Here is a 13,240-nt window from a genome sequence, read left to right on the forward strand (position 1 = left end):
TAATGCAGCTTTGCCACTTTCTACTGAGAGTGCTTCCCGCTGTTTCACAGCTGGTTGTTCCCAGAACAGGCGGCAGGGAGAATGGAGGGGCGTCTTCCCCAACCCAGCTCTCCTGGGGACCCCAGCTCCAGCGCCCTTGCCCGCCCTGACCAGCTTAACCCCATTTTGGCCATCTTCTCTCACAGGTCCACTGGCATTTGTACCTCCTCACACTTGGAGTGTCTCCCCTCTGCTCTGGGGACAACTTTGTCCCCACAAAGCTTCCAAAGCCCTGAAGAGTGGTCACAGAGCAAATACAGCAGGGCCAGAGAAGCCAGCGGCCGTCACACTAGCTCCCGGGTCCTGCTGTCCCTCCCCCTCCCAGCACACACACGGTTCCTGATGCTTCGGTACCCCCCAACACACACACCCCATCACTCTCCGGAGTGGTCTGCCTCAATGCGGAGAAAGGAGGTGAAGCTCTCCACTGAGGCACACCTGCTTTACTGCGTGTGAGTGAAGGGTTTTAAAACTCCCCCCCACTTAGGTCTTGGTGACCTTCTAATCTGATTTCGTACATACCAAGCTTACATGTATTTTGAATTTACTTACGTTCATATATTTCATACTAAAGTCCACTTAACTTTTAAATACCATAAAAATGCTTTTAATACAGAAGATATTAACTCATTAGATGGGGCCAAAAAAATGAAGCACGGATAAAGTTAAATATCACGCAACTCATATAGTATCTTAGGTTTTAATTAAAAATTAAAAAAAAAAAACAACCCTGGTCTCCCAACAGCCAGTGAAGGCCAACTCCTCCAGGAAGCTGATTAAGTGAACTATAATTATTTATTCCCAGACAATGAAGAAAACAATAGCAACGATGTTAAAACCTGAGTCCAGTAAAACTACATACAGAACAGGGAGGGTGGGGAGGACTCCTTACCTGCAATTTCACGTTGCTGGAGAGGAGGCATCTACGGTTTTTGGGACCATACCTGGCATGTAGAAGAAATTAAGGCACAAGGATGATAACCTCAGACTTTTTTTAAATGGAGGTACTGGGAATTGAAACCAGGACCTTGTGCCTGCCCAGCGTGCCCGAGCTATGCCCACCCCCAACAACCTCAGACTTCTTTCAGACCCCAGGATCTAGTGAGTATCGCGGACCTTCCTCTTTTCACTTTCTTCTATCCCCTACCTTGCCTGAGAGTGAAAATGATTTTTCTCTGTTCTCAGAGTCAAAGGGAAGAATTTTAAACACCGGATTTTATAATCTTCTTCCTCCTTCCTCAACAAAGCACCAGTCACACAGGCTTGTGTCCCAGGAAATCCCTCTGGGCCTGGGATCTCAGTTCTCCTGGATTATCCTGCCCCTTCCCCAGACACTCCACTGACCCTCTGGTGAATCTAAAAATGAGCAGGAGATGCTGTGTGCAGGGTGTGATGGGCAGCCCTCAGAGCTGCAAGTCGCATTGCAGACACCCTTCCTTTCCAGCCATCTCCCATCGAGGTGGTGAAAAACGAGTCAGTCGAGACACTTTCTGCATAGGTAACCTCCATACATCGAGGTCGTGTCTCAGAGCTGCCCTGGCTGTGCCCTGTGAGGTGAGCACCAGAAGCCAGAGCGGAGGACACCTAAGGAAGAGGCCTTGACTGATACGTTGCTGGTTTGTGTGTCCCAGGGCCAGCTGCCATCCTCCTCTGGGCCTGGGGCGCAAATCCAGAGCAAAATCTCCTAGACTTTAGACTCATTCACGTACCTGCATCTTATCCAGTCGGAACTTTCCCACCGCCAAGGATGCTGTCTGTCTGGCTCCCTGCTAGAGGCTGGCAGTGTGGAGGCCAATACTACACACCCCAAGGGGATCGTGGCCTCCTTAGAGAGTCACATGGAAACTGCGTACTTCAACTGGAACCTGGCAGGGACCCCTGACTCAACCGGGTCACCCCTGACAAATGGACTTCCAGTGCCTCCAAGGAAGACAGTAGCAGCAGGTCACGGTGGACAGGCTCACTGAGGGTCCGGAGGGAGGGAGGGAGACTTCAGCACCCGCCTGGGGGCGCTGTTGTGAAGGCTGAGTAAGTTCATAAGCCCCGAGCAGAGTCTCAGCAAAAGGCAGCTACTATTCTTAAGCTTTAGGGAAAGGAAAACAGCCCTGCAGGCCACATGTGGTGGGCTGGGGGGCAGTGCAGGGTCAGAGGCCAGGACAAGGCCAAGGACAAGGCCATGGCAGATGGGCTCAGCCAACCAGGCTGTTTGGATATTCTTCAGAAGCAAATGAGGACCACTGAGGGTATCTACACAGAGGAGCTGGTCAGGTTTATTTTTAGAAAAATCACCCGCATCCGGTGGGTTGGAGGCCCAGAATGGTCACTTCCCTGCTGGCTTCTCAAAGGGGCCCCTTGAGTGGGGTGCTGGCTAGTTTGGGTTCTGGAGCCCAGCTGCCTGGGTTCAAACCTGTTTACCTCCCCCAGCCCTGGACACCTAACAAGTGAGTTCACTTCATGGGAAAGCGGGGAGGCCCAGGTACCCCACCCGTTTGGACACCCAGGAAGTTACATTGGCATTGTTTCTGGCTCCGGGAGGCCAGCAAGTCTGATGATGGTTGTCTTGTCTGCCCCAGAGAGGTGGAGTGACGTCCCCAAGACTCCCCACGTGCAGCCTAGTCCTGACCAGAGTGGGTAAGGTTCAGAAAGGACTGAATTCCCCAAGCCTGACCCTGGCCCCTCGGGGACTGCCTTGCATGTGGCCTCCTGCCTGGACAGAAGACAGCGGTATGTGCAGCGAAGCCCACAAGTGACACGGCTTGTTGGGCCTTTTGTCTGGGTGGTGGGTGTTGGGGGGTCTTCTGCTACCAGAGCCCTGACTTCAGAGGCCTGCCGGTGCTGTGGCCCTGCTACCGTCAGGCCAGTCACCTGGACACACCGCCACTCCCATCACTATAGTTCTGTTGCAGGAACTCAGTGACTGTGCCCAGCCTCAGTCCCAAGTGATGTGGCTTTGCCAGTGGTAGGTGGAGGTGTGGGGTGAGCTGCCACTCACCCCAGGGAGCCCCCCAAGAGCAGGGTCCCTGCACACGGGCCTATACCCTGAGGCAGTAGATACCTGGACCTTTAAAAATCAGGCAGCTAAAATGCATTTCCAACTTGACTGAATTAACCAAACCAGCTTAGGAAAAGAACACATTCACTCAGTTCTCTAAATATAAGGTGTCTGTAAGCCACACCCTACTGGTGGTGGGAGGGAGAAAACCCACAGCCTTCAAGGGCATCAGAAACTTTGTTGGGAAGTTTTTACTAATTTTTTATTGCTTTAGGGAGCCACGTATCACAAAGACGAGGCTTAAGGGTACTCGGAGGCCTTCCACCTTGCTTTTATGGGTCCAGACTCTGGAACCAGGCTGGGTGTCTCCTCTGTACCAGCTGGATGGCCTTTGGTCTTAACCCTCTGGAACTCAGGTGCTCCTCTGCAAAGTGGTGTGACAGCACTGCCCTCACTGGGAGGTTGTGCAGATCAGGTAAGTTAACGTACACCGAGCTCTCGGAGCGCCGGCACAGACTAAGGGCTTTTACTGTTTCTCATCGTTATCCACCTACCCGTCCGTCTTGTTCTGGCCACAACGGGGGTCCTTCAAGGTGTCTTCTCCACTTACGTGAGCAGAGTTTGTACCCAAAGGTCCCACTCAGAGGAGCCCCTTCCCCTGCAGACAGTCGGCCAATGGTCTCTGATTTGCCTTAGGTGGGAATCTGGGTGGTGGCTGGAGGGAGAGACAAGCGGGCCAGGCCTTTGTGATCAGCAGGCCACACGGCTGGTCTGTGGTGACACGATCCAAGGGGCAGCTCCTCTCTGGCCTCATCACAGCTGTGATACCCAGAAGAGCAAGAAACTGGAAAGGTCTTTTTCCATAGGTCCCATCCCCAATGAACTTGGAGCTCCTCAGGGCCAGCGGCCGTGTTCTGTTCACCTGGAACCTATAAAACCGCATGCAGAGCACAGAACTGGGAGCCAGCAGCTGAGGAGTTCGCTCTGCTGTCAAACTTAAGTCCATGACCAATCTCCCCTAATTAGAACAGAACTTCGTAAGGGGCTCCAAGCTGCCGGCACCTGACCCCTGGGGGCAGGCTGGAGAGAGACACAGGCATGGAGTGAGTGCAGACCCAGCTCTGGGAACCGGCAGGGGAACAGCCAGATGCCGGCTGCTGCTGCTACCCAGGAGACACCGCTGCTGGCCTGTCTCGCGTGTCAGTGTATTTGGGAACTAGCATCAGAAACCAGAAGAACTGTAGTTGCCAAGCTCAGACTACAAAAGAGGCCACCATCTGCAGGGACAAAAGAAGCTAGGCCTGAGTCACAGCCTCCTCCTAAGGGAACTTGGAGGGCCCTCCCTCAAGTGTCTGGCAGAGGTGGAGCGAGATAAACACCCACCTGCTCCTTAGTTCACATTCTAAAGTTAAGGATTAAGGGCACAATTTTGCCTCGAAACTCCAGCCACTGCCCCCCCCGCCCCGCCCCTGGGAAACGTTAGCCTCTGAGGGCCAGGATGACACCTGGCATTTTGGAGAACTTGGTGCTGTGCAGAGGTCAGCACCATGGGAAAGTGCAACTGTTTATAGGACACTGGTTCTGGGTCTGGCCTCAGGAATCTCCCCAACAGCCCCGTTCCAGCCACAACCCCACGCTGCTTCCCTGCGGCTCAGTCTAGAAGCATCTGGAGAAGCAAAGGAGCAGCTCCTGTGTCTCTCCACCACCACCCCAGGCCGGGGTGGGCAGCACCCCAGACCTCCGCCAGGGGAGCCTTCCTCTGGGGTCATCCCTTAAACCACAATCCCTGCACCGAGGGCCTCTGTCCCCAGTCTCTCCCTTCCCGTTTTCCAAAGACTGATGTCGGGGAAAGGGGTGTGCAGGGAGGGCTGGAGCCTCAGTGACCCCTAGAAATGCTTAAGACTGTCCAACCCACTATCTGTCTCCTCCTGCCCAAGGCACCCAGGGCGAGCCTCCGCCAGCACTGGGGGGCAGGCTGACCGAGAGCCGGGACCCAGGTGCACAGCCTCAACCTCCTCAGTGGCCTCTGCCTTGCTTTCTGGGCACTGCTCGCCCTTACAAAGCCCCCTCTGGTTGCTCACTCTTGCTCCTTGAAGAGTTTCTGGGAGCGTGGGGGATGGAAACGAAAAGGGCAGGAAGCATGCCAGGGACCCACGTCCTCACGACCTCAGCGAGACCCTAGGCTTGTGGGGGGCACGCAGAGACATGCAGTGAGGCCGGCTGTCAGACACTTGTCACTGACCACTGCTCTAGAAACCCATGGGGAAAAGGGAACTTAGTGAGGAACTTGGGGGTGGCCACTTCAAGGCTAAGATGGCTGCTCAATTTCAAGGCATGTCCTAGAGAGAACATAAATGCCCCTCACAACCAGGGCTGCAAATGCACAAATGGCTCAGATCATCACACTCTTCCCTACTGTCTGGGAACAAGAGGAAGTGGGGGGCAGAGACAGAGGGATGAAGCGGGCTCACTGACCCCAGGTAACACGCTCAGTGCTTTGAGAACCTCGGAGCCCTAGGCCAGGAATCAGCAAAGCGACCCAGAAACTGGCTCTCCCTCTGAACAAGGTGAAGGCCCAGACCAGGCGCATCCGACTCCCAAGTCCACTCTCCACGGACTGGCCACCTCCTGGGCTCTCACAGCCGTGAAACAAGGATGCCTGCTCCCTGCACTGAAGAACAGAAGTCCAGGTGGGCCACAGCCAGCCGCTGGGTCAGGACAGCTCTGAGCAGAGGGCACAGAGCCACTTCCTGGGAGCTTACAAAGTCCCGTAAGAGCTGGGCCAGCTGGCTTCAAACACAGCAGATACCACATTAGCCACGGTAGGGTCACCTGAGCCCTGTCTGTCTTGGCCTGCTGAGCGCATGTAGTCAGCCCTCTTCTGGTCTCAACTGCCCGGTGGCCTTCATCTCTAATTGTATGAATCAGTCTGCTGCAATGACTGTGTTTTGATTATCACATAACCCACGAGTGTGAAAAGTTGATTTTACAAAAGCTAGACTGCACTGCCTATAAAAGTTGCCGTTAAGTTAGGTATAGGCGAAACTCTGGGTTTTTCTCAATTTCAGTTTCTTAAGTGAATGTACATACAATTCAGGTGACAGGAAACATGTCTGTTTCATCTGTCAGCTGACTGTTTGAGAAGCTGTCACACCACTGGTCCCCACCACACGCAGAAGGGCTTCCCTCTGTGCTTGTCCCCGCCACGGTCATGGCAGACGGGAGTCAGTGCTTGAAACCAACTCCCCTCAACTCCTAGCGAGGTGAGCTTGCCAGGAGCCACCTTTCCTTGTGGGGAGAGGGTGTCTTGGGCATTTATTTTCAACCCAGGAAACAACTTTGTTCCCTGAGAAAGGCCATTTTTAATTTCTCTATGTCCCCAATTCAAGGGAAACCCAGACCAGTCCTTTGGCCTCCACTCACCTGCACCGGCTCCAACAACCTCGTGATCCCGTCCCTCCATCACCACGCATCAGCTCACCCTGAAAATACTGCCACATTGCCCCCTTCTTCCTTGTACAATCAGCCCCGAACAGGACCGGGAGCTGGGTCACCAACTATGTTCCATCCTAACTGATGAGGGAAGATGCACCCTACGTAAGCGATCCTGAAATATGAAAATGTTCACATCAATTTGGAAGAAGTGAAATGAGTACTTTACATGCTGATTCAGTACACTCTGAAAATGGATTTACACCGGCACTACTTTATACAAGCTCTTGTATGTCAAGTTACACGTGCAACCTCTCAGAGAAGTTGAGGGGCTTAAAGGAGCCACACGCAAGGGACTGGAGAGAGGGCAGACAGTGGAGGCCGTCGCCCTAGCACTCGAATTAAGGCACCGACTGGGCTCTTTATCCTTCTCCTCAGCTCTTCCTCCCAACAGGCAGCGTCCAGCAGAAGGGAATTGTGTTCTCTGCATCTTCACGCCGAGGAAAGGCCATTCTGGCACAGGCCGACTGATGTCCAGCACGGACTAGCACAGTTAGTACCGCATGACAATGCGCAATGACTTAAATTACCTGCCATCCAATTCCGTCTCTTGTTTCAGGTGCACAGCACCTATAAGCCACACCAGTCTGTGTTACGCAGCAGGAAGCCCAGGCAGGACCGAGCCCAGAAAACAGCCAGGAGCACTAAACACCAACCAGGCCTGATCCAAACCAGAAGTGGGTCTTAGTGGAATATCCACCGAAAGCATAGTGAGACCGAGGAGAGGCAGAAGCCTGTGGCAAAAGAACCTTCCAAGTTCAACCAGAGGTAGAGAAGCCAGGTTTCACCCTCTGCAGGGAGGCACCCTCTCTGTTCACAGGCTTATCCCTGCCCAGTTCCCCAAAGGTCGTGTTCCTTTCTATGGTGGGTGTGATGACAAAGTAAGTGCATTGCACATACTTCTGCCGAAAGAAACCCCACATTTCATCAACACTTCTACTTCTTTTTGCTAAAACCCTGCACGGCAGAACGAAGCAGCTTCCGCTGACCGCCACCACCCCAGGGGGCATCTCTGGCATGAAGCCTCTGAGAGGAGGAGGAGTCCCTGCTCCATGCTGCTGAAATGAAGTAGTGACAAAGCCAACCTACCCTATAGCTTGTCCAGACCCCACACTTCCTCCAAGACAGAGATTACAAGCAGGCAAGCCCCTCACACTAGACGGGAAAGCCCCCAGCCTTATTTGGGAGGAAAAACAAAACCTTGGGCGCTGAGGTGAGGCGGGGCACTCGATGCCTCCAACCCTGACCCTTCTGGCTCAGGTACTGACCTAACACAGACTTTCTTCCCTCCACCTCACTCAAGGAGCTGAAGGACCCCCGAGATGGAGAAGTCTGTTTGCGTGCTTTACCTTCTTTCCCCAACTTTTGCAGTCTCTCTAGGATACAGGCCAGCTTCACAGCCAGCACACGGTAAGCATGGTTTCTGGGTAGTACTCCCACTCTGCAGTCATTCGGGGTCCGTAACAGAAGGCGTCACCCGGGCAGCGTGTGTGCTCATGTCGTGTTGGCGGGCAGGCAGGAGCGAGGCTACTGGAGATCTGGAGGCGCCACGCAGGCTTTGTCACTGACTATTAGGACAGCTGTTGGCAACTGACACTCTTAACTCCAGTATCATGGTGTGTGAAAAGATCAGTGGTTCTCACCTGGGGAGGGCGTGGTTTAAATGCACACACTCCTGCCTCCCCCTCCCCCAGACAGGGAGAGAATCTATGGCACCAGCGACGCTACTGGCAGGGACTGTACCACCTACAGGTGAGGAGGAGAAGCTGGTGGGGTCGGGGGTGCGCCCAGATGGGCGGGAGCTCTCTACAGGCAAAGGCTTTCATCCAGAAGCAGTGTCTCCTGTAAGCGCATCTTCTCCGTGGAATTGGGACAGTCAGCATCCTGCCCCAGGTACGGGCACTAAGACTCCAGACACTTAGAAAAGGCTGAACAGCTGTTACTCCAGAGCACGTTCTGGACAGTCTTCTTCTCTGCCGGCCCCAGAAGCCCCTCAGACAAGGAGAAACAGCACAACAACTGTGGGAAAACTGCAGACAATTTGGAGTTGTTCTTAAAGAGGTTTAATTATTTGAATTGCATAAAAGGGGCTAGTACATTTAAATCTCCGCCACATCACAAACTGCTGTTTTTGCTGTTTTATTAAAGACCCACTTTCTACCGTCATCTTCGGGTTTATGGCTATAGAATGTAGGGAAAACAGGTGTTAGCAACAGGATAGGAGCAGGCAAGCAAGAGTCTGTTCTCCAGAACGTCTTCTCCACTGCAGAACAGAGGCTCGTAAAGGAAAAGGAGGGAGAGGCCAAGGGCTGCATGCCCAGTCACAGCAGCAACGGTCAGGGAGGCAGGACCTGGGGGTTCACAAGTGCTCCCTCAACCACACTCTCCCAGCCCTCTCTCCTCTGCGAGGGTGTGTTTCCCTTGCATTTCCTTCTGACGTCTTAACCCTAAACCAGGCTTCCCTGTCAATTCAAATATAATAAAGACATCACTTCCACATGGAGAACTGATCTGAGGATTGGAATGATTTGCCAACATTCTGAGAAAGCTTATTTAAATACAGCATGGCTTTAAAGACAGGTTCTACTCCTTGAAGACAGGAGGAAAGGGGGCCTTTGTTAGTGGGGACTGGAGGCTTATGGCCCGCCGAACAGAGCAGGATACAAAAGAACCCCCTAATGTCTGCAGGCTACCATCCGGTGCTACTGTAGCCTGGTGGGGCAGAGGCAGAAGCAAGCAACCCCCTCCAGCTCTGCAAAGCCCACAAGGGGGAGAGGCAGAAGCAGCTGTAGGTAATGGCTCTAAGTAACCAGCATTTAGTGTTCTCTTAGGACCAAGGATTTATTCCACAATATAAATTGCAACATCTGATACAAGCTACCAAAAAAATAGTAGAGGAGAGGAGGGGCAGGGAGAAAGCAAAACACAGCTGTGGCAGGTACTTACAGAGCAGTCTCTTTTCTACATCACCAGTTCACCAGTGACACTAGAAACCAGACGTTTGCATTCTGCACATCGGCCAAATGCTAAAGCACCAACACACTGTTCGGAAGTTTGTTTTGTTTTGTTTTAATTCCAGCCACTGAAACCAACATGGAAGTTATTGCTTAGATAAATAAACCTAGTCTACCAGGAAAAAGAAAGGTGGCTAAAGAAACAAACAAAAACCCCAAAAGTGAAAAACTTAAGCTCCCCAATATGGTAACAGAGTAAACAAGAGAGAAACTCCTCAAATGAGGATTTACTGGAATTTCTGGTGCCCTTCTGGGCACTGAAACTGAGTTGGACTCTTAAGCCGGTAAATCCCAGAAAGAGGTAAGATTTTAATGCTGTACATGAAAAGGTGCAAGCTCCAATCCTTCCAAATGGGTGGAAACCCCTGCAAAAAACAGTCAGCGTTTCAAACCTCAATAACCACAAACAGCTCTTAAGGAAAAAAATACAAAAAGTGTCAAAAATTTTTTTAGTCGTTTTTTTCTTTTTTTCAAAGAGTTCTGGAAAAATGATCCCGTAAGGAATAGAAATAGCACCGTGTGCAGGCTGGTTAGAAGGCCAGTCCTGCAGCTCTGCTGAGAGGCTGGAGATCCTCTGGCTGGAGTCCTGAATTACACTAAGTGGTTTGTGTTTTATCTCCGGCCTGGTGCGTCCGTCGCAGCACAGCGCGCGCACACGTAGTCCTCCTTCTCGGCCGTCTCGGGAGAGACACCAACACAGACCTGATGGAACCACCGATTGCAGCTGCCATCACACTGGACCCAGTCCACCTGGTTACAGAGAGCAGGGAGACGGGGTTTTCAGGGGAAGAACAGGCCCAACACTGGGCAGGCCACTGCCCCACCGCAGGGACCTCTGGCACAGCAGCCAGAACAAGTGAGTCAAAGCCGTTCTTCAAGCGGCGACTGCTCTGGGCTAAGGCCGCGCCGCCCTGTGACCAGTAAGCAAAGGGTGCGACAGCAGCGTCCCTCCCACCTTCTTAGCGCCGGGCGGTGAAAGCTGGAGGAGCAGGAAAAGGAGAAAGGGAAGAGTGAGAGTTTCTTCAAGAAAAGGGAGGAGACCAGGAGCGACGTGAGAGCAGAGACACCAGTAGGGGAGGGGAGCAATCCACTCAGATCGGCTCGAGGCGTAAGCAGGAGAGACCCGGCCGGGCGAGCTGTAGCTTACAGGGTTTCTGAGTTAAGGGAACGCACGTCCTCTATGGCCCAAACCTCACTGACCTCATCTCCTTCCGGCTGCAGGCAGCTCACGGCCGGGCAGAGGGCGTCTTCATCCTCAGAGTCCTCCTGCTCGGAGCAGGACGTGTCCGAGGGCAGGGAGTGAGTGTCGCCGGAAGGGACTAACTCACAGCTACGCTCTCTTTCTAACTTGAAATTGTTCGTGTCCTTGGGGTGGCTCAGTTTGACTTTCTTCTTTTTGGGGGCCCTCATTTTGGTGACTCGCTCCCACCGCTCACTGGAGAGGCCTTCTCTTTCCAGGCGTCTCTTCAGTTTTCTCTCGAGACCGCTGACTCCGTCTCGCTTCCCGCGGCAGCTGTCACTCTGGGTGGAAGACAGCAAAGTGCATTTAGCCTAATCCGCCTCCTGCTGCAACCAGTGAAGCTAAGAACCAGCTGCATGAGAAGCCAGGTGCTCCCACACCGACTCTGACACGTGCCACACCCCAATCACACCTCCCTCCGCGTCCCACAGGACAGCATGTATCAGAGTAACGCTGAGCAACAGAAACGTCCCTGAAGTGCTGAGTTTCAAATCAGCCAAGCAGCCCCGGGAGACGGTGAGATGCCTGTAGTCGTCTTCTCGCTAAACCCCGAGTAAGTGATCTCTGCGCTCAGTCTAGGTGTTCACATCTGTCCTTTGACCCGAAGGCTGCTAAGGAACCAGGCCAACACTTCCTTCCCTAAGGAATTGCCTGCCCCCTAGAGGAAGGAGCACTAACTGAACACAACTGATAATGGCGCTACACTCCTTGGGGTCACAGCAAACAGTGAATCCTCAAGGGCAGGGCCTGCCCTTACGCTCCGCAGTGGGGCTCTCCCTACCTGGCTGACCATCCTCTCAGGGGCCTGAAATGCCACAGGCCAGTTAGTTCACTAAGGGGAAGACCCTTACACTGCTGAAAAAAAAAAAAAAAAAACAACTGGACATTATAGAGGCACCCCTTCAAGTCCGTCAGCACTCAACACAGGCACCCTTGGCCTAGACACCTGTCCTCACAGCCACTGTCTTGTCAGGAGAGTAAAGTGCTTGTTAAGCACTGACTCCAGTGATGAAGGCTTTACCCCAAAGGCCTTCCAGCTGTAATTACATTTTCATCTCTACCATATGTTCTTATAGAAGAAAAATAATCCTGCATCTAGCTGTTAGCACACGGAAACGATCAGAAGCACCTGCTACAAAGAAAAACATTTTTTTCACACAATGACTTAAAAAAAGGGGACCAAAATCCAGGCTATGAGCCCAAAGTGCTTGCTTGCAGCGTGGGAACAGGGTTGTGAGGTGGAAGGACTTTACCTTTTCCTGGATCAAAGACATCATTTCGTTCCCGAGCTATGTCAATGGAAGCACAATTAGAAGCACCCCCACCCGGACCCCGCCCCCAGCAGCAGCTCCAACGCCCACCTTCTCACTGCCAGGTCCAACTGGAGAGCTTCGGTCAGCTCGCTGAGCAGGGCTCGGCTTTGCAAGTAATGTCTGGTAAAGTTCCTGAATTTCAGGAAGGGATACCTGGAGCAACTGGGCTTCCATCAACAGTTCATTCACCTCTGGACCAACACCTGTTGAGGACCAGACCAAACACAGTGACAAGGACAAACAGTGTTCCACTCGGATGCCTACCTGTGACATGAGCAGGGGGACTGCCTCTCCGTTTAAACTGTATTCAGTTCAAGTTAGGGTCACTCCACACGCCCAAAGCCACAGCTTAACAGAGCCCAGATGAGATTTTCTGTCTCTGATGACCAGGGAAGGACTACTTCTCACTTCCTTATTCTAACCTCTGCCATGACAGCTGTAATACGAGCACAGAAAAGCCAAGGGCCTGGGCACTCTGCGTGGACCACATGGCTCCAACCCCATTACTACATACCCTACGATGGTGCGACTAAGGACCAGAACTGCAGACAGAACTTGTGGGGCAGTCATCTACAGGTAAGCAGGAGAAAGGGGGCAGGTCTTTGAAGACCCTCCTCAAGTCTTCTAAGTAATGAAGTAACAAAGGAACCCATGACTTAGCATCTGACCAAAATGCTTGGTGTTTAATTATCGGTTGGCATGGGATTAACCTTCTCATCCCTGAAAGTAACGGATATAAAGCCTTCCTTTGTATTTCTGTTGCATTTATAAGCCTTTGAATATACCCCTCTCCTACCCTGCAGATACACAGACAGTAACCCACATCCTACATTATGGTACCTGGTTATCTACAACAGAAGCCTACTGCAAGGTCACTTACGACTGTTCAGCCCTCCAACTAACAACAATGATCAGGATGATGATAGTACAGACCATGGAGGGGGATGCAGCTCCGTCCAGTAGAGAAGGGAGAGTGTAAATAGGAGGTTCTGTTGTCCCAGTCACCGGGTAAGGAGAAGGACGTGGCGCCAGGAGGCTGAGACACCTAGCGGAAGGAAACATTCTACGTAAGGCATCTTCAGGACTGAAAATACTCCCACCAGCCCCGTGAAAGCAGCTGGGGTTCTCATCGGGCAGCAGCTAGCAAAAA

At 52.5% G+C, this 13,240-nt stretch overlaps 1 protein-coding gene across 1 annotated transcript in view; it reads right to left on the minus strand.

Annotated features, from left to right (window-relative positions):
- Positions 1 to 8,570: 8,570 nt before the first annotated feature.
- Positions 8,571 to 13,240, minus strand: part of KDM5B (lysine demethylase 5B) — a 68,678-nt gene continuing 64,008 nt past the window's right edge. The window contains exons 24-27 of the mRNA XM_032466666.1: positions 13,024 to 13,135; positions 12,139 to 12,293; positions 10,738 to 11,058; positions 8,571 to 10,287 (exon numbers count right to left, since the gene is read on the minus strand). Coding sequence (XP_032322557.1) covers positions 10,150 to 10,287; positions 10,738 to 11,058; positions 12,139 to 12,293; positions 13,024 to 13,135 — 726 coding nt within the window. The 3' untranslated portion in view covers positions 8,571 to 10,149. The remainder of the gene's footprint in view (positions 10,288 to 10,737; positions 11,059 to 12,138; positions 12,294 to 13,023; positions 13,136 to 13,240) is intronic.

This window comes from Camelus ferus, chromosome 23 (genome assembly GCF_009834535.1).
Source record: "Camelus ferus isolate YT-003-E chromosome 23, BCGSAC_Cfer_1.0, whole genome shotgun sequence".
Classification (NCBI taxonomy): Eukaryota; Metazoa; Chordata; class Mammalia; order Artiodactyla; family Camelidae; genus Camelus; species Camelus ferus.